General features: G+C 50.5%; 1 protein-coding gene across 4 annotated transcripts in view; it reads left to right on the top strand.

Moving 5' to 3' along the window:
- Nucleotides 1-5,198: 5,198 nt before the first annotated feature.
- SHISA5 (shisa family member 5) overlaps nucleotides 5,199-25,826 on the top strand; it is a 23,936-nt gene continuing 3,308 nt past the window's right edge. Inside the window, exons 1-5 of one of the 4 annotated variants that reach the window (XM_073901171.1) lie at nucleotides 5,201-5,302; nucleotides 5,489-5,944; nucleotides 10,680-10,729; nucleotides 11,357-11,513; nucleotides 21,325-21,408. In XM_073901171.1, coding sequence (XP_073757272.1) covers nucleotides 5,853-5,944; nucleotides 10,680-10,729; nucleotides 11,357-11,513; nucleotides 21,325-21,408 — 383 coding nt within the window. In that variant the 5' untranslated portion in view covers nucleotides 5,201-5,302; nucleotides 5,489-5,852. Of the gene's footprint in view, nucleotides 5,303-5,488; nucleotides 5,945-8,859; nucleotides 9,055-10,679; nucleotides 10,730-11,356; nucleotides 11,514-21,324; nucleotides 21,409-25,826 lie in introns of those variants that run through there. The other 3 variants (XM_073901174.1, XM_073901172.1, XM_073901173.1) reach the window with 3 other exon arrangements.

Below are 25,826 nucleotides of genomic sequence, written 5' to 3'. Positions count from 1 at the left end.
GAGGTGAGGGTGGGCCCCGAATCCAAAATTCCCCAGTGCCTTCAGAGAGAGCGTGGCCCTGCCAACACCTCGGCTCCAGAACCGTGAGGCAAGAACTTTGTGTTGTTTAAGCCACTCAGTGTGTGGTACTTTGTTACAGCAGTCCTAGCAGACAAACTTTTCAAAGATGTTCCCCTCAGCAATGAACTCCTAAATGAAGGTGAAGGGAATATCTCTGGGTGAGTTGTCTGATAATCCCAGTCCCACATTTGTTTTTAGTGAATGAGTGAATCTTCTGAGGCTTTGGATTTTTTCCTCTACTATACCAGGGAACTTTTGGCATCTTGATTGCATTTAGTGAGACTCAGCTTTCCTTCCAGCCAACCAAATAGACACCCAGAATGACCCCTAGTAGCTCACGCCAGCACACGGAATCCAAAATTTCTGGTAAGTGCACCTGTATTGAAAAAATCAGCCCAATTTAAACTTCGGTTCTTATTTCCTTCGTCCAGGACCTGGATCTTTCCTCATACATGCTCTCCATATTGTGACCACAGTAAAGTAACAAAGTCTTACAATTTCTTTGATATATAAGCCTTTCCCTCTGGGTTTAACTTTGTAATAAGACTTCCAGACATGCTGGAATCCATCTTTTTATTTATTTATTTTATTTTATATTTTAATTTTTTTTAAGTAATCTCTACACCCAACATGGGGCTTGAACCCACAATCCTGAGATCGAGTCACATGATGCTCCACCAACTGAGCCCACCAGGTGCCCTGCTGGAATCCATCTTTAGTTTAAGGCACTGGGGATGTTAAGGAGTTTGGGAAGAGGGGCAGAAGAATTGGCTTCCCTCGGCAAACCCCTTGGCAAGGACACCTTGCTTCCGTGGGCAGGGAGGTGCAGAGGGTCTGGGGTCGGTGGTAATCTGATTCCTCTGCGCTCTTTCTTACATCTTCATCCCGTGTAATTTGTTAACACGTTGAGTGCCTACTGTGGGCTAAGCCAGTAAGCCTGACAGACAAACCCTTACTGTCACAGAGCCAGCACTCTCGTGGTGATAGACCCAGTAAAGAAATAAGATCACAGAGAGAATCGCCTCACAGGGCGCTGGGACAGAGGGGTTGTAAGAGGCCTGGAAGGCGATCAAAGGCCTGGGTGAAGCCGTGAAGCATTCCACAGCCAGTGCAAGACCCTGAGGGCAGGCTGTGCCAGGTAAGTTCCAGGAACACAGGGGAGGCTGGGGTGGCTGCAGAAGCAGGAGTGAGGAGGAGGAAGACCATGTCAGAGGTCATGGGGTTCAGGCGATATGGTGCTTTGGAAATGGGAGGCTACTTTGAGCCAAGTGACTTGATCTGATGAACATTTTTAAAGGGTCCCTCTGGCTGCTGCTGACTCCAGAATAGACTTCAGTGGGGCAGAGTGGAGGCCTGGAGACCCGTACAGAGGCCTCTGTGACAATCTTGGGCGAGAGACCTTGACGCTGGGGTTGGGGCTGCTGAGAAGTAGTCAGATTCTGCCTAAACCGTGAAGGTAGAGCCAAGATTGGCTGCTGTTTGGATGAAGGCATATGAGAAACCCCACCATGCCCAGGGATGGGGTCGCCACTGTGGACATGTGAAGGTCCGTAGGGGGCGGCGTGGTGCTGGGGGTCGGCAGTTCAATTGAAGGTGCATTCAGATTAAATGCCAGGGATATCCAAGGGGAGGCGTTGATGGGACAGTTGCATCTTGGCCTCTGGAGTTGAGGCCTGGGCCAGAGATAAGAAATGGCATCATCAGGGCATAGACGACACTTAGAGCTATGACAGTGGACCAGCGCTCAAGGGGAACGTAAATAGGAAAGAAGTGACACCTGAGGACTGAGCCCTGGGTTGCCCACATTACAGCCTGACATGAAGAGCCAGAAGAGGGGTATGGGAAGGACCAGTGTGGGGAGCATGGGTGGAATGGGGAGTGGCCCGCCATGTCGAGTGACACCAGTGGGTCAGGGAAGGTGAGCGTTGCCACTGGATGTGGGCTTGCAGAGTGTTCCCCCGTGTTGCTGTGCACACTCAGTGCTCTGTCCTGAGCAGTGCCTAGCGTTCGCCTAAAAGATTTAGGGAGGCTGTGAATTCAATCAGTATTTAACCTTTAAGCCACAGAATCAGCCTGTGGCTTTGATGATGGGCCTACCTCAGCCGCATCGCTGCAGGAGATAGGAGACTCCTTTGCAAAGCAGAGAAAGCTTTGTTCCTAGCCTGACATGCACACAAGAATCTGACCCTACTGTTCTCTTTCTTTAAGCTGTTTGGCGCTTTTGGAAGCAATCACTTGACACCAAGTGCATTTCTCAGCCCCTTCATTGCTGTTGTTAAGGGGAAGCCCTTGGCCTCCTCAAGCCCCGTCCTCAGTGGCTTCCTCCTGTGAGGGGCCACCTGTGGTGTCTTGTTTTCTGACGCCACTTTGGACACTAAATTTGGTGGGGTTTTTCACACCAATAACGAATTCTCTGACACCAACTGGGTGTCCAACAATTCCATTTGATTTGGACACCAACTCCTGAGTGAGTGCAGACCCTACAGGTGAAGGGCTCAGTCCTACAAGACTGACCCTGCTTCAGGTGCTAGCCACAAGTCCCAAGAGGGCCACCCATAACTTCTGACCAGGTGGCCATACATCAGGTATGAGCCCCCTCCTCAAATTCAATAATTTGCTGGAATGACTCACAGAACTCAGGGAAACACCTTATTTACATTTACCAGTTTATTAACAAGTATACAATTCAGGAACAACCAAACAGAAGAGACACATAGGGCGAGGTATTGGGGGGATGGAAAGCTTCCAGGATACCCAGGGCTCCCGCCTTCCCAGTTCCCAAAGTTCCCTGAACTCACTATGCAGGGAGTTTGATGAAGGTTTCATTACAGAAGCACCATTGATCAAATCATTGGCCTTTGTAAGTCTAAGGACAGGTGTAGAAGTGGGGTACTGGGAGACTTTACCTTCAAAAACCCTAGAAACCAAGTTACGTAGATCATAAAATAATTGGATTAGAATTTTTAAAAAATGATTTTTTGACTTTAAAACTTTATTTTTGAAAGGAAAGAAAATTTGCTATTGCTGGCATTGATAAAAAAAAAAAAAAATCATTGGCTTTTGGCTGATAGAAGAGAACTCTCCACCCTCTGCCTCCGCAGTTCGGGCTGAAAGTTCCTACCCTCTATTCCTGGCTTGGTCTTTCCGGGGACCTGCCCCACCCCCCCCCGCGCCCCCCCCCCCCCCCCCTCCGCCCCATCCTGAACCTATCTAGGGGGTGTACCTTTCCCCACCGGGAGTCTTTCATTAGCATCCAAAAGACAATACATTCCAAGTGTTTTAGAAGGTCTGGTGCCAGGAAGCAGAGACAAAGAGCCTCTATTTTGTATTAAATGACACTCCCAGGGGAGGCTTCAGCCTGCCAGGTTAGCTAGAGCCCTTTCCCTTCATCCTAGTTGGATTTCCACTGCCTTTAGCTCCCACTGGACGAATGTCCAGTCCGGACACCTCCTGCCGTCCCTGGGGACAACTCCTCTATCAGTTGCAGGAAATGGGCTCTGCCCAACTTAATCAGAAGGACAATTTTTGGAAAAGGAACTTGTGTAGCTCCCATAGCCACCAAGGGGGCTAGAGGACAAGACACAGAGCCACACAGTTTGTCTCCAGCCCAAATCACAGTTCTGCTCGGGCCTGCTGCGCAGGCCACTGCGGGGCCGTCACCGTCCCTGCAGGCCCAGACACTGCAGGCTGCTGCCCGGCTGCCACGGCCCCCACGAAGGAGGCTCTCTGCGGTCCTCCCGCTGGTCACCAGCCCCAGAGTGACCTCCAGGGAGGGTACATTTGATTGGTTGGGCCTGGACAAAGGCCCTTGCCCCGGGGCAGAGGACACAGGGCGAGTGAATATCCGGCATTTCTGCCTTGTGAAGTGGAAGAAAGGGGTGCGAGGGCTGGGTGCAAAGGAATGGCCGGGGCCGCTACTTTAGCACTGGTCACTAACACAAATTCAGCTGAGCAAAATGTAAAGATCTCATCGGTTTTATTAACCATTTCATGTACTGGGCGGCATTCTGCAAGTGGAGGGGGGGCTCCGAGAGTGGGACCAGTTGGAGGGTTTCTATAGAAGGAGGGTAGACACAAGAAAGTTATTAGCAAAAGAAAAGGATTGTTCCAGGCCCCACAGCTTTCTAGGGGGCAAAGCAGGTGTCTTATCAGGCAGATGACCTCATCTTTCTTTGAGGGGAGATGAGCAGGTGGCCGACTCAGGGGCGCTGATCAAACATTCCCCAACTGACCGGTTACAACCACATTTCTGGGGGAGGCTGAAACCACAATTAGACTGGGGATCAAGCCCTGGTTTGGGAACTTGGTCTGAGGGACACCTCTTTGGGCCTGTTTTTAACCGCACTCACCGCTCCTGGCCCCGAGGCTCATTCCCAGGCTGATGGGCCGCATCCGCATCAGGAGTGGGCCGTCTGGGCATCAGTGGGTGTTGCTCTGGGCTGCTGGCCCCATGTGGAATTCCCATCACAACTTGGCCACCCGCCGTAAGTGAAGGTCCCATTCTTGTCAAGCTGGGTGTTTGAGAAGAGCTCAATGCAAGGGCTGTTTACAGGGCTGTAGATAGGTTCAGGGGCCACCTAGCTTGGGGCAGCACCGGGGGGTAACATCAGGAGGAGCCCTTTCCCTGGGGCATCTGGGTGGCTCAGTGGGTTTAATGTCTTCCTTGGGGCGGGGGGCTGGACTGAGCCCCGAGTCGGGCTCCTGACTCGGTGGAGAGCCTGCTTTCCCTCTCCCTCTGTCTCTCACACCCTCCGCTCGTGTGTGTGTGTGTGTGTGTGTGTGTGTGTGTGTGTGTGTGTGCGCGCTCTTCCCCTCTCTCACTCTATCTCAAATAAATAAATAAAATCTTAAAAAAAAACAAAAACAAGGAGCCCTTTCCATCCCTAGGCCTGTGGGGTCAAGGTAGGGGAGGGTTACCCGAACCCAGTGTGGGACCACGCCTTAGCCCCAGACTGGCCCCCACACGTCCCGTGTCAGTTCCCATAATCTGTCCACCAGAGGGATCTCTCAAGTCATTCACTCCTGTGGCCTCTAGATAAAGTCTCGATATCTCAGCATTTGGCCCTGAGAGGGACGTACGTAGGAGAGAGGCGTGGCTATGGGGTGGGGTGTGTTGAAGGCAGGCAGGATTTGGGGGAAGTAGAGTAGGGGAGGGGCAGGCCCACCCACGCAGACTCTGACCTCCCGCCTCCTATTTGCCAAGCCCAACAAGAAGCCCAGGAAGAGGGACCCCCAGGAGAAGGTAAGGTGGAGGGTGGACCTGAAAGGGAACGTCAAGACAAGCTACTGCCACAGGCCCCTACTATGGGGAGCACAGAGGACTGGGGGCACTGAGGCAGCCCGTCCCCGAGGGGAGTGATTCAGGCCTGGTACTCAGGGGAAGGTGGCCAGTGGGCTGAAGCGGATCCTGTCTTTCCTTTTTCCTCAGTTATCCGGCACCTACTATGTGCATGGCCCTTGCGCTGGATACAGAAGACAGACGCTACCCCAGTCTCATTGACCCCCCAGAGTAGCAGAAGACACCCACATGACCCAGGGTTTGGTGTTGGGCTGGGGGAGTCACAAGGGCTGCAGGAACATAGAGGGGCACCCTAACTCAGACTTGACATCTTGGGAAGCTTCCTGGAGGAGGTGGTGTTTTAAACTGGGACCTAAAGGGTGAGCCAGAGAGGGTGAGGGGGATGTGTATGGTGGCCAGGAAGCACGAGGAGCCCCATTTTTTTGCTGGGACTGAAATCGGAACTTTACCTTAAGAGCCACGGGGAGTCCTTGCAGGATTTAGAGTGGTGGTGATGGGGGGTGGGGGGTGGCTACTGATTTGTTCTCTAGGAAGTTCAAGACTGGAAGCATGGAGAGAGGTGGTGAGACCAGAGCTGGGTCAGTGGTAAGTAAAAGAATGTTCTGGAGGTGAGAGTGGCAGAGTGGGGGGGAGTTGAGCACCAGCCTGGGTGACCAGGTGGAACTGGGGAGACAGGTGTGAGTTGTCTGTGGTGGCCCAGGAGCTCTTGGGAGGTGGTGTTCTGGGAGTCCTCGGGGCCTGGACTGTGGTGAATGGACAGAGAATCTCAGAGGCCAAGTCAGCTGGCAGAGAGCTCAGGGCAGGGAGGGGGCAACAGTAGAGTTGTGGGTGGAAGGTGAGGAAGGTGAGGATCAGGTGGTCCGGGACACCAGCAGGGAGTGCAAGGCGGAAATGCAGAGGGAGAGGGTGAGGGCATAGGGGAGGACCCCTGTGGTGCCAGTGGCCTGGGACAGGGGAACAGCAGATGGGGGGGAGTGTGCCCTGAAATGACGTGTGGGCCATTTCATGTAGACCAGACGGGAAAGGGGCAGAATTTAAGGTAGGGTCTGCTTCTAAGCAGGGAAGGGCACCGGCTGGAATGAAGAGCGGGTGGGGGAGGCCTGAGGAGACAGGCTGTCAGAGGGGTGCTTCTGAGCGCAGCAGCCCCGGCTGCCGGGCCCCTCCGTCCCATACATGTGGCCTCGCACTGTGTTTGCTGAGCTAGTCCAGCTGTCTGGGTCCTTACCTCATGTGTCCTGCCTGTAGGACCCTCACTCTTGTTGAGTACACTTTTTTTTTTTTAATGTAAACTCTACACCCAATGTGGGACTTGAGCTCACGACCCCGAGATCAGGAGTCGGACTGGAGGACCCTCCATCTTGTTGAGACCCCCACATTTGGCACAGGGAGTTTGGTTTCTGCCTCGGAGGGGCTGATTTCCCCAGGCGGCTTGTGGAAGTGACCATTTCCCAGCTACACAGACTTGGCGCCCTCCTCCCCTGCATGGACACACGCTGCTCAGATGCACGGCTGTGATTTTCCCAGCCTCAGGCTATTCCTGGCCTCCAGCCCCTCCTGTCCGTGCACAGCTCTGGGTGGGCCATGGAGCCCATGAAGGTTTCCCACTTTTGTGAGGTGTAGGAAGATGAGAGGGCATGGGGACCCCAATCCTGAAAAGGTCAGGGAGGATGAGGCCAGGGGAGAAGCCCCGAGAGGAAATGGGGTGGGGCTGTCAGAGCAGAGAGGCCAAAGACAGGTGACAGGACGTAAGAAAGGACAGCTCTGAGAAGCTTTGCTGAGGGCAGGGCCTATGTTATGAAGAGAGACCGAGTTTGTGGGACACAGAAGGCTGGGCACCCAGGGTGTGGAATAAGGGGTCAGAGGCTGGCTGGACAGGTGCAGGTGGAGGGGAGCATATGGTGGCTGTTGGGCATGCAGAAGGGGGACCTGGGCTGCGTCCAACTTCACACCGTATTGCTGGGGGGCGGGGGGGCAGAGGCAGCGGGGCAGGATGAGGCTGAGCCGTGTCAGGGAGGGCTCCTCCTTCTGCCCGGGGACAGCCATGCCTCTGTCTCGTGTGCTGAGTCCTGAGCCCTTCCCGACCAGGTGGTGGCTCCTGGCTGAGCTGTCTCCTCCCTCTTCTCACACCCCAGCCTGGGGAACTGCACTGAGGACCTCCCAGGTTGTCCTCTGGGGTCTCTTTGTCCTAGCGATGCCCCTGTCCTCAGGTGAGAAACATGCGGCAGCACACGGGGTGTATTCACTGGCCCAGGTGCCCAGTCAGTGCGACATTTCATGTTTTCTGCCTTGAGTACAATGTACTGGATGTGCCAGGTGTGGGGTGGGCAGCAGGTCAGAAACCCTGGGTAAAAAAATGCTGGCCATAGACTGAACACCTGTGCCCTCCCAAAATTCAGATGTTGAAATTCTAACCCCAAGGTGATGGTATTTGGAGGTGGGGCCTTTGGGAGGTGATTAGATCTTGAGGTGGAGCCCTCATGAATGGGGGTGAGTGTCCTTATAGAGGAGGCCCCAGAGAGGTCTCTTGGTCCTTCTGCCAAGTGAAAACACAGGGAAAAGACAATCATCTGGGAACACAGAAACTCTCATCAGACACAGAACTGCTTGCAACTTGATCTTGGACTTCCCAGTTGGCAGAACTGTGGTTTATAAGCCCTCAAGTGGTTATAAGCCATCGAGCCCATGATGTTTTGTTATAGCAGCTGGGACAGACTCCAGACAATGCTCCTTCTCCATTTTCCTGGCTCTGCCCAGACCCCTGCCCCACAGTGAATGGCAGGGCCACAGTTAGCCACTGCCCCATCTCAAGGAGTCTTGTGTGAGCACATGGTCCTGGAACAGACACGAATTCGGGCCAGCCAGACTCCCCTGAACCAGGAGATGGCCTAGTGTGCCTGGGAGCTGCCAGTTCCCATCCTCAGAGCAGCCCATCTGAACCAGGCTTGCCCTCAGAGAGGGGGATGAGCCTGCCTGGGCTGGGGGGTAGGATGACTGTGGGGATAGAGCTGTCAACCCAGGGGACTAGGGGATGGAGCCTCCTCAGAGCCTCTGGATTAGGCTTGCAGGAGGGACTGGCATTTATTGAGCGCCTACTGTGTGCCCAGGTCTGCTCTGGGCACTGTTCCCACCACCTCACCTGGTCCCCAGCTCCCAGGTGGGTCCGGAGAGAATCTGCTGAACAGGAGAGCCCCCCCTGCGCCAAGAATGCCTGTGTCCTGCCTCCCAAGTGTTAGGATGCAGATCCACCCCCCCGCCCCCCCCGCCCCCCCGCCAAGACCCCCTCCGGGCCAAGGGCTGGGAACAGGGGAGGGAGGCGGAAAGTATCCCGAGCCCAGAAGTCGACGTCGGGGCTCGCCAGGTACTGCCGTCGCCCGGAACAGGCTGGAGTGTCCGCGTGGCCCCTGGACGTGGGCCTGGCCCGGAGGCTGGGAGGGGCGTCCGCTCCCCCTCCCTGGCCTCGCTCTCCTCCCCTCCACTCCCTCCTCCGGGCGGGGTTCCCGGAACAGGCCGCCAAGGGCGGGGCGAGGAAGCGGTGGCCGCACGGGTCGCTGCGGCTGCGGCGGCACCTCAACCCCTGCTGCTTCTGTCCGTCTGTCCTGTGTCCGTCCGCCGCCCAGCCATGACTGTGTGGGTCCCCGCGCCACGGATCCTGCTGCTGGTGCTGCTGGTGCTGCTGCTCCCCCCGCCTCCAGGTGGTGAGCCTCGCGGGGTGGGGGCAGTTCCTCCCGGGCAGGGACAGTGTGTCTGGGAGGGGGGCAGCCACGTTCGTGCGTCCCTGGAGTGAGCCCAGGCAACACCATCCCCAGTGTCCCCTACCCCCAATAACCCCAAGGCAGCCAGCTAACCCCCAGGACTGACTTGACCTCAGTCAGCACCCCTGTGTCTGAACAGACTCTAGGAAGTTGCCACCATTGTTGTGCCCCGGGTAATGGTGGTAGTGGTGGGGTCTGTGCTCCCTTAGATGTTCCACAGGATTGGGTCCCCAGGGGCTGGGGTAGGAGTCCCTGCCTGGCCTTAGCCTAGGGTGGCGGCAGGAGGGAGGCTTGGCCCCTCTATCAGAGGCCTTCCCTTCGGCTCTATTTACTGGCTGGACTCCCCCACCCCCTGTTCCCATGGCCCTTGTGTTCCTGGGGACGCCTGAGGCTGGCCTCCCGGGTTGGAGGAAACACCACTGTGTGTGTTGATGGTAGACTGATGATTCACCATCGGAGGAGGCCAGGCTGGGGGCCATTTCGGGGTAGGAATTGGAACAGCCCCTTGCCCAGCCAGAGGAAGCTGAGTGATCCCTCTGGGGTGAGTGGCTTTCTCGAGGAAAAGGGCTTTATTTCCTGGGGGGCTGAGATGAATGTGGGGACCTGGGGTGGGAAAGTGAGAAGGTGGAGCCCCGGTCCCTGGTCCAGTGAGATCTGGCAAGCCTCGTCCAGTGTGTCTGGGGCCCAGAAGAACATTTCTGTCGTGGGCTCTTGGCCCAAACGGTGCAAGGGGTGTGTGTCTTCAGCCCCAGCTTAGAGGCTGGGCTGTGCCCACAGAGGCTGAAAGGACCCTGCTGGAGGTGGGTCACCTGAGTCACCTGGTAGCATGGGCCATGCTGACCATACCTGCTGTCAGGTGGACAGCTGGCTGGGGGGAGCCTGGGAGTGGTCAGGTCCTCCACGCCTTCAGCCTTGCCCAGAGCAGGATTCTGCCTGAACCTGTCAAGAATGGAGCACCCCGCCCCCGTCCCCCATCCCCTTTCTAGTTCTCTCTTCTCAAGGAGGTCACTCAGTGCCTCTGTCTCTGGGACTCGCCCTGTATGTGATACACTGACCAGGCTGAGTCTCCAGACACGGCATGCTGCCCTGGGGCTCTGGCCAGTCTGGGTCCCCAGGGTCCAGGTGCTGGGCCAGGACTGTTTCCAGGAGACATAGCCACACTTCAGGGTTTATCATCAGACCTGTCTCCAGGCTACCATAACCGTCTGGGCCTTGCTGGACTGGGTGTTCTCTTCGGGGTCTCTCCAGGCACAATCTGGGACTGCCCCCCTCCTGCTGGTGGGCACTAGGTCTCTGCTAATGTTGCTTAAGGATGCATGGGAACGTTTGGCTGTAGCATCTTCCTGGAAGTTTGCAGGCCTTGTGGTCTCCCAAAGCCCTGGGTCATTTCCCACACTTGTCAGCCAGGTCCTCTCAGTATGACCTGGAGTTCTGGAGCTCTGTCCTTACCCCAGCTTGTGGGAAAGTCCTTGGATCCCTACTCTGGCTGAGAGCCTTGTAATGGTTCTGGGGCTTAAAGTGGTGCCACTGCCTCGGAGCCCTGGCCACCAACTGTAAACGTTTCCTAGGCACCTGCTGCAGTCCCCGCCCAGGGCTAAGCGCTTCACGGACATTTACGGTGGGTATGACCGTGGCCAACGGTGGGTCTGCCGTGAGGGCGTGGTCTGTGAGCGCCAGGGCCCTGCAGTCCAGGGTCTAGCGGAGGCACTGAGTGGTGAGGAGAGGGAGTAAGGATTGAGAACGGGTTGGTCCAGTGCCTGGGCCCCAGCAGCTGGTTGGGGGCGTTACTGTTCAGCTCTGACTGCTGGGCTTGGGCAGCTTCTAGAGGAGGGGGCCTGGAGTAAGGCCTTGAAAGATGAGTAGATTTGAAGACGGGAATGGGAAACAGGCAAGCATATGGGCCGAGTGTGGATAGAGCTGGAAAGTCGGGGTGACCATCAAAGCCCTTTGCAGTCCAGAGCCTGCTTTGTGGACCCTGGACTTGATCCTGAGGCAGTGGAGACCAGGGATGGTCCGTGAGCGGGAAGTGGCCCCTCCAAACTCCCACTTAGGAAGGTCAGTCTTCATCAGAAGACAAGTGACTGGTGGAGGAGAGAGGGAGCCCGGTTAGGTGCCTCTGCTGTGGGGCAGGGGGGAGAGCAAAGCAGTGCTAAGGGAGGGGCTACATGGGCTGGGACATGGCTGAGATCTGGCATGAGGCCTGGCCCTCCGGCCACCGATTAACAAGTGTGCTTTTCCGCTCCAGCCCACAGCGAGGTATGTGTGGCTTCCCGTGGACGCAAATTCTTCCCTGAGTCCTGTCCTGATTTCTGCTGTGGCAACTGTTACAACCAATACTGCTGCTCTGATGAGCTGAAGAAATTTGTGGGCAGCGAGGGAAGTTGTGCCGGGCCTGAGGCCAGGTGGGTGCACAGTGGTGGCAGGGTGGGAGGCCTGAGCCCGCCCCCAGCAGGAGTGTGCCTGAAAGAGAAATAGCCCTGCCCCTCTGGCCTCACAGCCCCCTCAAGACGCTAGAGCACTGGACCAGGGATGGCGGTAAGGGTGGGGAGCTCCTATTCTGGGCTTGCTCAGTTAGTCCCCTGCCCCTCTCTCCCCGACCCTCAAGGGCTCCAGCTTACCCGGGTCACTCAGTCTCGGGCTGAGCAGTTTTCTCAGGGCTGGTGGCCTCAGCTGGCCCTGTGGCTCACCCCTGGGTATGTACCTGGACCAGCAAGATGCACACCTTGGTGTGAGTGTACCCTGTAGCATATGCATGCACCTGGCAGGGGACTGTATGTGATTTGCATAGGTATCATCTTGTGGGTCCTGGGGCGCACATCGCACTCTGCACCATGCCTGTGTCCTCTTGGTGTGGCCAGTGGATTTGCATTCCATCTGGGTTTAGACCGTTTCATGGGCTGGAAGCAAGGTCTCCCTTTGCCACGTCTGTGTTTCCTTTGTGTTTGGTCATAGGGATAGAGAGGGTAGAGGTGGTCCAACTTCTCAGCTCATGGCAGGTGATCACCACTGGTCTGGGCAAGCCCAGCCCAGCCCGTACCATCTTATATATTTAATCTCACATGACCTTTCCATTTCCCTCTCACCCCATAAGCAGCCAGTCTGTATGTCCTTTTCATTGTTTGTGTGATTGATTGATTGATTGATTGATTGATTTTTAAGTTAAAGTTCTTTTTTTTAAACTCTACACCCAACATAGGGCTCAAACTCACGACCCCAAGATCAAAAGCTGCACGGTCTACCGACTGAGCTACTTTGTGTTTTGAAAAGTCTACATTGTTTTGTGGATACAATGAACTCCCTTACTTTTTTGCATTCAGCACAGCGTTTTTATTTGTAAGACCCATTCATGTTGCATTGTGTATACCTGGCCTGTGCCCACCCCTGTGGTGTCATTCTGTGTGGTGTGAGTCCTAAGCTTGCTATCACAGATAATTGCTGTGGGCATCTTCCGATACTTCCTTTCTCTTTTTGTGGAACCATGTGAGAATTTCTTGGATGTGTACATGGGAGCAAATTGCCAGGTCAGTGAGATGTATGTAGTTACTAAGGACTTCCAAGGTGTTCTTGGGAATGGCAGCACCAGGCTGCATACCTGCCAGCCACACCTAAGGATTCCTGATGGATCATATTCCACCCTTTCACTGGAAGTGAACACCTTTTGGTGTCCTTATATTTTTACATGTGTCTTTAAAAAAAAAAATCCATTCCAGTAATTTTTTTTTAAATACAGCATTCCATTTAAATTTAATGTAATTATTGGTGTTCTGAGATTATATTTGCCATCTTATTTTGTGCTTTTTTTGGTCTCTCCTATTCTGTATTTCTTTTTTTTTCACTTACCATATTGTTTTGGTTTGTTCTTACTCCATTATTTTTTCTTCTACTCTTTACTTCTTTTACCTTCTGTATTCCTTTATTCCTTTTTCTTGCCTCATTGCACCGGCTGGGACTTCCATTGCAATGTTGAATAGAAGTGGTGAGAGCAGATCTCCCTGTCTGGGTCTCAATTTTAGGGAGAAAATATATAGGATTAGGTATGATGCTAGCTGTAGCTTTTTCATTGGTACCCTTTACCAGATTGAGGAAGTTTCCTTCTATTTCTAGTTTGCTTGGACTCCTAGTCATAAAGGGATCTTGAATTTTGTCAAATAGTTTCCCTTTTTCTAGGTACTTTTTGATGGTACTGTAAACAGTATAGTTTAAAATTCTCATTATTTATTGATATAAAGTTAATACATTTTTATAAATTGACCTTGTATCCAGAGACTTTACTAAATTTATGTATTAATTTAAGTGATTTTAATTGAAACTTAAGAATTTTCTACAAAAGTAGTCACATCATGTGTAATTAATGTTTTATTTCTTCCATTCCAGTTCTTGTACTTTTAATTAATTTTTCTTGCTCTATTGCACTGGCTAGGATCTCCAGTACAGTGTTGATTGGAAGTGATGATAGGTAGCATTCTTGTCTCAGGGGAAGGCTTTCATCGTTTCATGATTGAAAATAATGTTTGCTGTAGTTTTTTTGTTTTTAAAGACACCTTATTAGACTAAGGAAGGATTCTGCTAATCTGGTAGTGATACTAAGAACTCTTTTTTACAAATCCTTGGTGCCTTTTAAAGATTTATTTATTTATTTGAGAGAGAGAGAGAGTACACGAGTGGGGAGAGAGGCAGAGGGAGAGGTAAAGAGAGAATCTCAAGCAGACTCCCTGCTGAGTGCAGGGCCTGACGTGGGGCTTGATCTCACAACCCCAAGATCATGACCTGAGCCAAAATCAAGAGTCGGGCACTTGACTGACTGAGCCACTCAGGAGCCCCTCCTTGGTGCCTTTTAAAAGAAACATATTTCTGGGGCTCTTGGCTGGCTTAGAGGAGCCTGCAACTCTTGATATCAGGGTCATGAGTTCAAGCCCCATGTTGGGGATCGAGATTACTTAAATAAATAAAGATTTAAATGGGGGAACATATTTCTTTTGGGTAAATATCTAGGAGTAAATTTGCTGAGTCATTGGCTGCATGTGTTCAGCTTTGGCAGGTACTCACAGTTTTCTAGCATTGTTGTACCATTTATGCCCTTACCAGCCATGAGTGAGAGTTCCAGTTTGCTGTGCCTCCTCTCAAAACTTGGCATTGTAAGTCAATTTTTAAAAATAGAGGTATAATTACATATAGTAAAATGCACAGGTCTTAATGTTTCAGCTTGATGAGTTTTAGTAAATGTATACTTCTCACATATAATACCTCAGGCAGGATCTAGATCATTTCTATTTCCTAGAAGGTTTTAATTTTAGTAATTTTGCTGAATGTGTAGTAATACCTCATTGTGTTGTTTTCTTTTAAGTTTTAAGTGTTTTGAAATTTATTGAGATTCATTTTATGACCCAGCATATACTATACCTTGGTAAATGTTTCATATGAACTTGAAAAATGGTATATTCTGCAGTTGTTGGGTGTAGTGCTTTAGAAGTGTCAGTTAGGTCAAGTTGGTTGATAATGTGTTTAAAAAAAATTTTTTTTTTAAAGATTTTATTTATTTATTTGAGAGAGAGAATGAGAGATAGAAAGCATGAGAAGGAAGAGAGTCAGAGGGAGAAGCAGACTCCCTGCTGAGCAGGGAGCCCGATGCGGGACTCGATCCCGGGACTCCAGGATCATGACCTGAGCCGAAGGCAGTCGCTTAACCAACTGAGCCACCCAGGCGCCCTGATAATGTGTTTAGATCTTTTCTGTCCTTATTGATTTTGTCTGCTTGTTTTATCGATTACTGAGAGACCACAGATATGTTTATTCCTCTTTTAGTTCTGTCAATATTTGCTTCATGAATTCTGATGCTTTGTTATTAGGTACATACATATTTAAGATTGGTTTGACTTTCTGATGAAGTGTTCAATTTATCATGTGTAATGTCCCTCTTTATTTCTTGTAATACTATTGTAAACCTCAAAGACAGTATTTTGTTTTTGACAGTGAATATTTATTTATATTTATCCATATATTTATCTTCTCTGCTGCTTCTTATTGCTTCCTACATCTTTAAGCCTCAACTGAGATTGTGTTCCTTCTACTTCTCATGCAGGTATGCTGGTGTCAAATTTTCTCCATTTTTGTTTCTCTGAAAATGTCTTTAATTTCACCTTCCTTCTTAAAGGATATTTTTCCAGGTTATAGATTTCTAGGTTGGCAGCTGTCAACTTCTTTCAACATTTTAAAGCTTTCACTCCATTGTCTTTTCTTATTTTTTTATTTATTTTTTTAGTAATCTCTGTACCCAACGTGGGGCTCGAATTTATGACCTTGAGATGCTTTTCTGACTGAGCCAGCCAGGTGTCCCATTCCATTCCAGTCTTCTGATTTCTGTCCTTTCTGTTGAGAAACCAGTTGACAGTTTAATTATTGCTCCTTTGCAAGCAACATGTTTTTTTCTGAGTACTTTTTTTTAAACTTTTAATTTTTTTAAGATTTTATTTATTTATTTATTTGAGAGAGAGAGCAAGCGAGCGCGCGTGCATGCACGCATGCTTGCGTGCAAGCCAGGGGAGGGGCAGAGAGAGAGAGAGAGAGAATCTCAAGCAGACTCCTCATCGAGTGGGGAGCTTGATGTGGGGCTTGATCCCACGACTCTGAGATCATGACCTAAACTGAAATCAAGAGTTGAATGCTCAACTGACTGAACCACCAAGGCTCCCCCTCTGACTACTTTTAAGATTTTTCTTTGTATTTGGTTTTCAGCAGTTTTGCTGTGATGTGCCTGGGTGGCTTTGTGCTGCTTGGGCTTCACAGTACTTCTTGAATTGTTTTTTCTTCAGTTTTGAAAAATTGGCAGCTGTTATCTCTTTAAAGATTGCTTCTGCTCCATTTTCACACTCTTTTTCTTTTAGGACTCTAATTACACATATGTAAGACCTCTTGTAAACCACTTGTATTTCATATTTCACCCACCATCTTCTGTCTTTATATTTACTATCTTTTTGTGTCTCTGAGCTTCAGTCTACATGTATTGGACCTGTCCTCCAGTTTATGAATTATACCTTCAGCTGTGTCTAATGCATTATGAATTTGTAGTATCGCTTTTTAGTTCTAGAATTTTTGTTTCTTTTATATTTCATGTTCTCCTCAACAGCTCGATTTTTTTCTTTCATCTCCTTGAACTGTGTATGTGGTGGTGTTTAATGTCAGTGGCTTCAATATTTGAAGCCCCGTGGTATTTCTGTGGTCATTTGCCTCTGTTGTTTGTATTCATGTTGTCTTGTGTCCTAGTGTTTCTGAAAAATTTTGATGGTGTGCCTAACATTACATTTACAAAATTGATTGTAGAAATTTGGAGCCCAGGACCTCTTCCAGGGAGGATTTGTGTTGCTTTTGCCAGGGACACAGCACTCTTAAGATCATCTTGGTCTGGGGCGCCTGCGTGGCTCAGTCGTTAAGCGTCTGCCTTCGGCTCACGTCAGGATCCCCGGGTCCTGGGATCGAGCCCTGCGTCGGGCTCCCTGCTCGGCGGGGAGCCTTCTTCTCTCTCTGCCTGCCGCTCCCCCTGCTTGTGCTCTCTCTCTGACAAATACATAAAATCTTTAAAAAAACAAAAACAAAAACAAAAAACATCTTGGCCTAACTGCAGAGACTTAGAGGATTAGAGGCTAAGCTGTCTACTCACTTCCTCCCTTCTTAGGGTGCAGATTTTGAGGTCTCATCCCAAGTGAGTGGGAATCATCAGGGCCTCCCCACCTGGTGGGCTCTGGGTGCAAGTCTCACCTGAGACTTTCAGAGAACAGGGCCTCAGATGCCATGCTTACTTCCATGGAGCTTTCTTTCCAGCCTTCCACACATCGGCGTGGTATCCTATTGCTCACCAAAGCCTACACATGGATTTTTTTTTTTTAAGTTTCATTTATTTAAGTAATCTCTACACCCGATGTGGGGCTCGAACCCATGACCCCAAGATCAAGAGTCGCATGCTTTTCCAACTGAGCCAGCTAGATGCCCCTGCACACTGGTTTTTAAAAACTATTTTCTCCTCAGCTTCACCTTCCCTTCAAATGCAGGATATAGTTGTTCCTAATGCTTTTTAATTTTATTTTGTTTTACATTTAATTTTGGAAATTTTCAATATATACAAAAGCATAGAGAATAATATAATAATTCTACATATCCATCACCTGCTTCCATAGTTACCAACGCTCTGACACTATTATTTTATACACCTCCCACCACTTTTTTTTTCTGATTATTTTAAAACAAACAAAAATTAAAACATCATAAAAATTTCTCCCAAGGGCTCCTGGACGGCTCAGTCATCAGTTGAGCGTCCAATTCTGGATTTTGGCTCAGGTGATGATGTCAGGGTCCTGGGATTAAGCCCTAGATGGGCTCTGTGCTCAGTGTGTGTGTGTGGGGGGGGGGTCTACTTGAGATTCTCTCTCCCTCTGCCCCTTCCTCTGATCTCTCTCTCTCTCTCTCAAATAAATAAATAAATAAATCTTTTAAAAAAGTCTCCTTAAATGTTAGTTTTCATCTGTACAAATGAGTCCTTTGTAAAGAAATATAACCACCATTTCAGTAACACATTTGGCACAATTAACAGTAATTCATTAATAATTTTTAATGCCAGTCTGTCTTTAGTTGCCTCCACTTGTTCCAAAGTGCCTTTTCATGGGTGGTTTGTTCAAATCAGAATCCAAAGAAGGTTATTATTGTTATTTTTTTAAAATCAAAGTATAGTTGACATACAATATTCTGTTAGTTTCAGGTATACATCATAGTGATTCAGTATTTTTATATGTTACAAAATGATCCCCATGGTAAGTGTAGTCACTGTCTGTCACCATACAAAGTTACTACAATATTATTGCCTATGTTCCCTGTGCTGTACGTTACATCCCTATGGCTTATTTACTTTATGACTGCAAGTTTATGCCTCTTAAGCCCCTTCACCTCTTTCATCCACCCCACCCCCAACTTGTCCTTCCTCTGTAACCACCACTTTGTTTCCTGTATCGGTGAGGCTCTTTCTGTTTTGGTTTGTTGTTTGTTAAACTCCACATAGAAGTGAAATCATATGGTATTTTTCTTTCTCTGTCTCATTTCAGTTAGCATAATACCCTTTAGGTCTATCCATGTTGTCGCAAATGGCAGGATTTCATTCTTTTTGTGGCTGAGTAATATTCCTGTGTGTGGTGTGTGTGTGTGCGCGTGCCTCACATCTTCATTATCCACTAATCTACCAACAACACCTAGATTGCTTCCACATCCTGACTATTATAAATAACTCTGCAGTGAACATAGGGGTGCACATATCTTTTCAAACAGGTGTTTTCGTTTTCTTCAGATAAATATCCAGAAGTGGAATTGCTTGTATATGGATTATATGGTATGCCTATTTTTAACTTGTTGGGGGAACCTCCATACTGTTTCCCACAGTGGCTGCACCAGTTTGCATTCCTAACAGCGCACGAGGGCTCCCCTTTCTCCACATGCTCCCCAGTACGTGTTATATTGTGTCTTTTTGATACTAGCCAATGAGCTATTACTTTTATTTTATGTTTATTTTTTAAAGATTTATTTATCTATTTTAGAGTGAGAGAGAGAGGGCAGTGGGGAGGGGCAGAGGGAAAGGGAGAGAAAATCTCAAGCAGACGCAACAGCGAGTGTGAAGCCTACGTGGGGCTTGATCCCACGACACTGAGATCACAAACTGAGTCGGAACCAAGAGTGAGACACTCAACCAACTGTACCACCCAGGCGCCCCTGAAGTTAATTACTTTTTTTTTTAATTTTTAATTTTTTTAGTTTGTTTTTTTTTTAAGATTTTATTTATTTATTTGATAGAGAGAGAGAGAGCACAAGCAGAGGGAGGGGCAGTGGGAGAGGGAGAAGCAGGCTCCCCGCTGAGCACGGAGCCCAATGTGGGGCTTGATCCCAGGACCCTGAGATCATGACCTGAGCTGAAGGCAGATGCTTAACCAACTGAGCCAGCCAGGCACCCCTGAAGTTATTACTTTTAAAATCTCTGTTGTACCTGTAGTTATTTCCCCTTTTTTATTATGCATTTTTTTCTTTTTGTGTCTTCTCCTTGATGAGTCTTGCCAGAGGGCCTACCTACTTTGGGTTTTTAAATCTTTTTGTATTGGGCACCTGGGTGGCTCAGATGGTTAAGCGTCTGCCTTCGGCTCAGGTCGTGATCCCAGGGTCCTGGGATCGAGTCCCGCATCGGGCTCCCTGCTCCTTGGGAGCCTGCTTCTCCCTCTGCTTCTCTGTCTCTCTCCCTCTCTCTCTCTGTCTCTCATGAATAAATAAATAAAATCTTTAAAAAAATAAATCTTTTGTATTATTTTTTGTGGCTGTTCTCTTATTTTTGTGTTTCCCTTTATTAATTCCTTCCTTATTTGGGGGATTTGCTCTATTACTTTTTCCCCACCTTCTTGAGTTTAACATCTTACTTTTATTATTTATTTATTTTTAAGGATTTTATTTATTTATTCATGAGAGACAGAGAGAGAGGCAGAAGCAGAGGGAGAGGGAGAAGCAGGCTCCCTGCTGAACAAAGAGCACAACATGGGACTCGATACCAGGACCCTAGGATCAAAACCTGAGCCAAAGGTAGACGCTTAACTGACTGAGCCACCTAGATGTCCTAACATCTTACTTCTAAAGATAAATAAATTTCTGGGGCAGCTGGGTGGCTCAGTTGGTTGAGCATCTGACTCTTGATTTCAATTCAGCTCATGGTCTCAGGGTCATGAGATCGAGCCCCACGTCAGGCTCTGTGCTCTGTGGGGAGTCGGCTTGAGATTCTTTCCCTGCCCCTCCTCCCGCCTGCACACTCTCTCTCTTTCTGAAATCAATCAATCAATCTCTTTTAAAAAAGATAATTAATTTCCATCTAAGAACTGTGTTAGCTGTGTTTCATGAATTTTAACCTGTAGTATTTTTGTTATCCAGTTTTACTAATTTCTTAATTTCTTTTTTTTTTGGCACAATTTTATTTTTTCTTCCAAATTTTTGTTTAAATTCTAGTTAGTTAACATACAGTGTAATATTGGTTTCAGGAGTAGAATTTAGTGATTCATCACTTACATACAACACCCAGTGCTCATCATAACAAGTGCACTCCTTTTAATACCCATCACCCATTTAGCCCATCCCCCACCCACCTCCCTCCATTAACCCTCAGTTTGTTCTCTATAGTTAAGAGTCTTTTATGGTTTGCCTCCCCTATCTCCTTCTCTTTTTCTTTTCCCTCCCCACACATTCATGTGTTTTGTTTCCTAAATTCCCAAATGAGTGAAATCATGTGGTATTTGTCTTTCTCTGACTGACTTATTTCACTTAGCATAATACACTAGCTCCATCCACATCATTGCAAATGGCAAGATTTCATTCTTTTGATGGCTGAGTAATATTCCATTGTATGGATATACCACATCTTTTTATTTTAAGATTTTATTTTTTTATGTTTTTATTTGTTTGAGAGAGTGTATGTGTGCACACAAGTGTGGGGGAAGGGGGGAGAGAGAGAAGCAGAGTCCCTGCTAAGCAGGAAGCCTGACCTGGGGCTTGATCCCAGGACTCTGAGATCATAACCTGAGCTGAAAGCAGATGCTTAACCCCGCCCCTGCCAGGTGCCCCGATATACCACATTGTTTTTATCCATTCATCAGTCAGTGGGCACTTGGGCTCTTTCCATAATTTGGCTATTGTTGATAATGCTGCTATAAACATCATGCCCCTTTGAATCTGTATTTTTGTATTACATATTTCTTAATTTACTTTATAATTTCTTATTAATGCACAATTTTGTTGCTGTTTTTCTTTTTGGTACCATGTTAGTTTCTCAAGGTATGAGTTGTGTTTAGCATTTCTTTTTTCACTTTGTGGCTCGGTAGTCTTTCTCTGCTGATTTCTAACTTCATCCCACTGTGGTTAGAGAAGATAACTTTGTATGATACCAATCTTTTCAAATCGATTGAGCCTTGTTTGTGGCCTTATATGTAGTCTATACTGGAGAATGTTCTGAGTACGCTTGAGAGGAATGTGCAGCACTGTAGCCTGAGATCCTGGTGTGTGTGATAGTCATCCTCGGGAGGCCATCAGGGCTTCTCCGTGGCCTGCGCAGGATTGGCTCTTGTGCATTTTGTGTGTGTGCTAAGGTAGTGTTTGCTCCTGGTGTGCTGGGTGGGGCTTGGATGTGTTAATCATGAAGTTTCCTCTTTTCAGTGTGTCCGCTGGTACCGAGCCACTGGAGCAGCTGGGCTCGGCGCTGAGGTTTCGTTCCAGCTTGGACAGCGACCCGATGTCAGGGTAAATAAAACCTGCAGTCTGGGTACATCTTCCTGGTGGAGGTGACAGGGGCTTAGTGGGCTAAAGTGAGGGCTGTGGGCACGGATGCCACAGAGTCATTGTAGTGGGGCCCCAGAGTAGCTGACCACCAGGTCCCTGATCCTTATCTCGGAAAGTTGAGTCCTCATCATTGTGCTGGGGATGGGGGGACTGTGGTTGACAATTGAAAGGCCAAGGGTAGGGAGCCCCTGTTGACCTAAATGATGGATGGGGTGGGCACTGGTGACTGATGGGGAATAAGTGACAGTGATGGAGGTGATGGTGGTGACAGTGATGGTATGATGGTGACAGTGACAGGGCGATGGTGACAGTGATGGGGTGATGGTGGCAGTGGTGATGGGGTGATGGTGATGGTGACAGGGTGATGGTGACAGTGGTGGGGCAATGGTGGTGACAGGGATGGGGTGATGGTGGTGACAGGGATAGGATGACAGTGGTGATGGTGGTGGGTGATGGTGGTGATGGGGATGGGATGATGGTCATGATGGTGATGGGCAATGGTGACAATGATGGCAAGGGGATGGTGGTCATAGTGATGCGGTGATGGTGGTGATGGTGACAGAGCGATGGTGATAGTGATAGGACAATGGTGGTGACAGTGATGGGGTGACAGTAGTAATGATGGTGGGGTGACAGTGGCAATGGTGACCATGATGGCAGGGCGATGGTGGTGCTGGTGCTTGGTGATGAGGTAATGATGGTGTGGTAAAGATGCTGGGATAACTGATATGCCCAGTCCCTGTGTCAGGGCTTGTGAGTCATGGTTGCTGTATCAGGGCCCTTCTGTCAAGGGGCCGGGGAACAACGCAGTCTCCCAAACCTCAGTTCCCCTGGCCAGGTTCCTGCTCTGTGTTGTTGCCACCATGACGAGGTGCTGTGACGCACCCTTCATGTGGGTGGAGTAAGCATGCAGTCCCCATGGGGCATAGGAGGAGCGGCTGCTGAGACTGGTAGCAGCAGAGAGGTGACTGGGGTGAGCCCAGGAGCACCTGTCCCCCCGTGAGCTGTGCACACAGAATGTATTTTCCTGGTGGGGTCTCTTCCATGTGCTGCATGCCCCTGCCCTGGTGGATCTAGAAGCCCCTTTCAGGAGAAGATATGCCCAGGCCTGGTTGCCCCTTTGGAGGAGGACACTGGGGGCTCCGGACCTGTGTGGGGGGTCCAGGTGCTTGCCTGTCCCATCCTGCCCTGTGAGCCTGGGTGGGTGTGGGGTCTCACTGGCCACAGTGAAATCAGGACAGGGCTTCTGAGAGTGGGGAAGTACCACAGAGGTACAGCCTGTGGTCCCTCCTCAGTGCCCAAGGCCCGGCCTCTGCACTCTGGTCTGCTGGCTGATCCTGCACCCTTGGCTGATTGGAGACTAACACCTTGATTCGCCCCTCCCTCCACACGTGGGGAGTGCCCTTCCTTTGCTGAGTCCCAGAACTGTGGGCTTTCTGACGGCCCCACAGGACATCCCGCTGTCCAGCCATTGGGCAATCAGGGGCATTGTCCTGAGGACAGTGAAGTGTTCTGGGCAGTGCTGGTCTGAATGGCGTTTAGGAAGAAGACCATTCTGGCTGCTCCACGGAGGCTGAGGCAGGGAGGGGGTGGCAGCCATGGCTTCCCAGTTCCAGGTGTTAGGAGGCCAGAGGGAGACCGCGCTTGGTGGGGGGAGGTGAGGCTGGAGACTGTCATTCAGCAGCTGCCTGCTAGGGAGTGGCCTGGGAGGGGTGGCGGGGGGGCCTGGCCTCTGCTCTGTTGACGGGGCCAGAGGTCCAGCCCTGTGAGAGGATGTGGGATCAGGAGTGGGTGTGGGGTGAAGGGCTCAGGTTGGGTGGCAGGAGTGTGTTGAAGACTGAATCTGAGGGTCAGCAACATTTGAGGAAGGGCCTCGGGAGATGCTGAGAAGGAAGGTTCAGAGAAGCGGAAGGAAAGAGGAAGATGCTTGGGCTGTGGGGTATTGAGAAATGTGGATGCCACACCACAGAGGCCATGGCACCCTTGGCAGGAGCCGTTCAGTGCAGCAGATTGAAGAGTGAGCTGGAAACGTGTAGGGTGAAGTGAGTGTGGACAGCTTCAGGGAGAGATTTGGCTGCAAACCAGTGAGGGGGAAGACGGAGTTGGAGGAGGAGTCAGGGTGAAGAAGGGCTTCTTGGATGCTGGTGGAGACTTGAGCTGAGAGAGGGGACAGAGGGGACATTGCAGAACAAGGTCCCCATGCGGCATAGGAGGAGAGGCTGCTGAGACTGGTGGCAGCAGAGAGGTGACTGGGGTGAGCCCAGGAGCACCTGTCCCTCCGTGAGCTGTGCACACAGAACCGGATCTGGTGGGTGGTGTGCACACCCTTGTGCGTGGCCCCGCCCCGGCTGTCCTGCCCACCGGGACGCGCAGGTGACTGCAGTCATGCTGCCCGACTTGCCTGCACCTGCACCTGCCCCATCCCTCCTTCCCTGCCTCTGACCAGAGCCCTGTGTCTTGCACGGCACCTGCCTTATGCAGGTTTAGGGCTTAGGAAGCAGGCAGAAGGGCAGGGTCAGCAGCGACACTTCTGTGAATGCCCTCAGATGGGCATCTGTGTGCTGCCCCCTCGGCCAAGGGCACTGTTTACCCACTGGAGTGTTGGCTCCTTGGTGGGGTCCAGCCCCTGCTGCGCAGGCCGTGGCTAGGAGTTCCAGAGAAGTCTCAGTGGGGGGAAAAGGACCCCACGTCTCCCTCTGTGGGTGACTCCTTGGGTTCTCCAAGAATGAGGCACCAGGTCAGAGTGCAGGGACCCAGAGGAGGCCACCTCTGCCTGTCACAGCCTGGATGGGTTGTGTCTTCCCTCGACATGGGCCCTCTGCTCCCCAGAGTGTGGCCATGTTACCTGTGGGCCTGCGGTTGGCCCAGGTCTTTTGCTGCCTGCTTCCGAACGGCAGGTGAACCCCATCCTGCCCTGTTGAATGGTCAGTGCATTGCCAGCATCATGGTGAAAGTGCTGTTGTCCCTGCTCCAGAGAGGGTCTTTCCCCGGTCCGCACATTGGGGGTCTTTGGCCTTCTGGAACCACTGAATTCAGCCCTGCACACTCCCTGCTTGGGCTGATAATGCTTTTTTTTTTTTTTTTAAAGATTTTATTCATTTATTTTTGACAGGGAGAGAGACACAGCGAGAGAGGGAACACAAGCAGGGGGTAGTGGGAGAGGGAGAAGCAGGCTTCCCGCTGAGCAGGGAGCCCGACGTGGGGCTCGATCCCAGGACCCTGGGATCATGACCTGAGCTGAAGGCAGACGCTTAATGACTGAGCCACCCGGGCGCCCCCGATTCTGCTATTTGAACTTGGCCTTTGGACTCTGATCTGGGAGGTAGCACCAACCCTGTAAACCCCATTCCTTCCTCTCAGAGGCGTGGTTCCACTAGAACTGTTGCCAGGGGTACCACAGGCCCCTGCCACACTCTGCAACCACCCCTCAAATATTACCCTTCCTCAGAGCATCATGCCTGGCTGTCCTACTAGGTGCTGCCCACGGGGTCTCTGAGTGAATTTTTCATTCATTGGATACCTGTTGAACACTTACTGTATGCTAGGTGCTGGAGATAGAGCGATGGGCCAAAGCAGGTGCAGTCTGTGCCTCTGTGAATCCACAGGCTGGAGGCAAGGTGCATGTTAATCAAATGCTCACACAGGGTGTGTGTTTATAAACTGAAGGAGACAGGAATTTAATTCTGTAAGAGCATTTATCAAGGTGCCTGAACTTATCTGGATGGCCAGGGAAGATGTCCTCGAGGAAGTGGTATTTTGAGCTGAATTCTGAAGGGTGAACAGGAATTAATTACATTGAGGTGGGAGGAAGAGAAGGGCTGACCAGGCAGGAGGAACTGCATATACAAAGGCCCTGAGGGGACTCGTGTGTCATTCCGAGGGCCCCAGCAGCTGCTGGTGGACCTAGGTCACTGAAGGTGCCCATCAAGGAGGACAGCTGGAACAGGGCTGGCAGGCTGAGCAGGAGTGTGGCTTGGGCACTCAGGGCACCTCAGATCCCAAGGCAGCATCTGGGCAGGAGGGTGGATAGGCATGGTGAGAGGCCAGGGCTGGGCAGGCGAGGCTGGCGAGGCAACTCTGGGAGGACCGCCCGACCACCTTGGCTTCCCTCCTTGCTCCGGGCCCCTCTGGTGCCGCTGGGCCTTGCTGTGTCTTTAAGGGCTCTGCGCTCCTCTTCCCGTCACTGACGTCAGGGCGAGGGGCGGGCCAAGATTTGCCTTCCCTTTCCTCGAAAGGGGAGGGGATTAGAACTGAGTGGCCCATGATGGAAAGAGGGCAAGTCCAGGGCTGCTGGAAGCCGGGGAGTGAAGGTGGAGGCTAACATGGGGTGAGCTTGGGCGCTATACTGTGTGTGTGTGTGTGTGTGTGTGTGTGTGTGT

The sequence above is a fragment of the Callorhinus ursinus genome, unplaced genomic scaffold, assembly GCF_003265705.2.
Source record: "Callorhinus ursinus isolate GAN/ISIS: 27379988/994484 unplaced genomic scaffold, GSC_fseal_2.0 scaffold15, whole genome shotgun sequence".
NCBI classification, from domain to species: Eukaryota; Metazoa; Chordata; class Mammalia; order Carnivora; family Otariidae; genus Callorhinus; species Callorhinus ursinus.
Note: the sequence above shows the minus strand (reverse complement) of the source record. Positions and strands in the feature narration are given on the sequence as shown.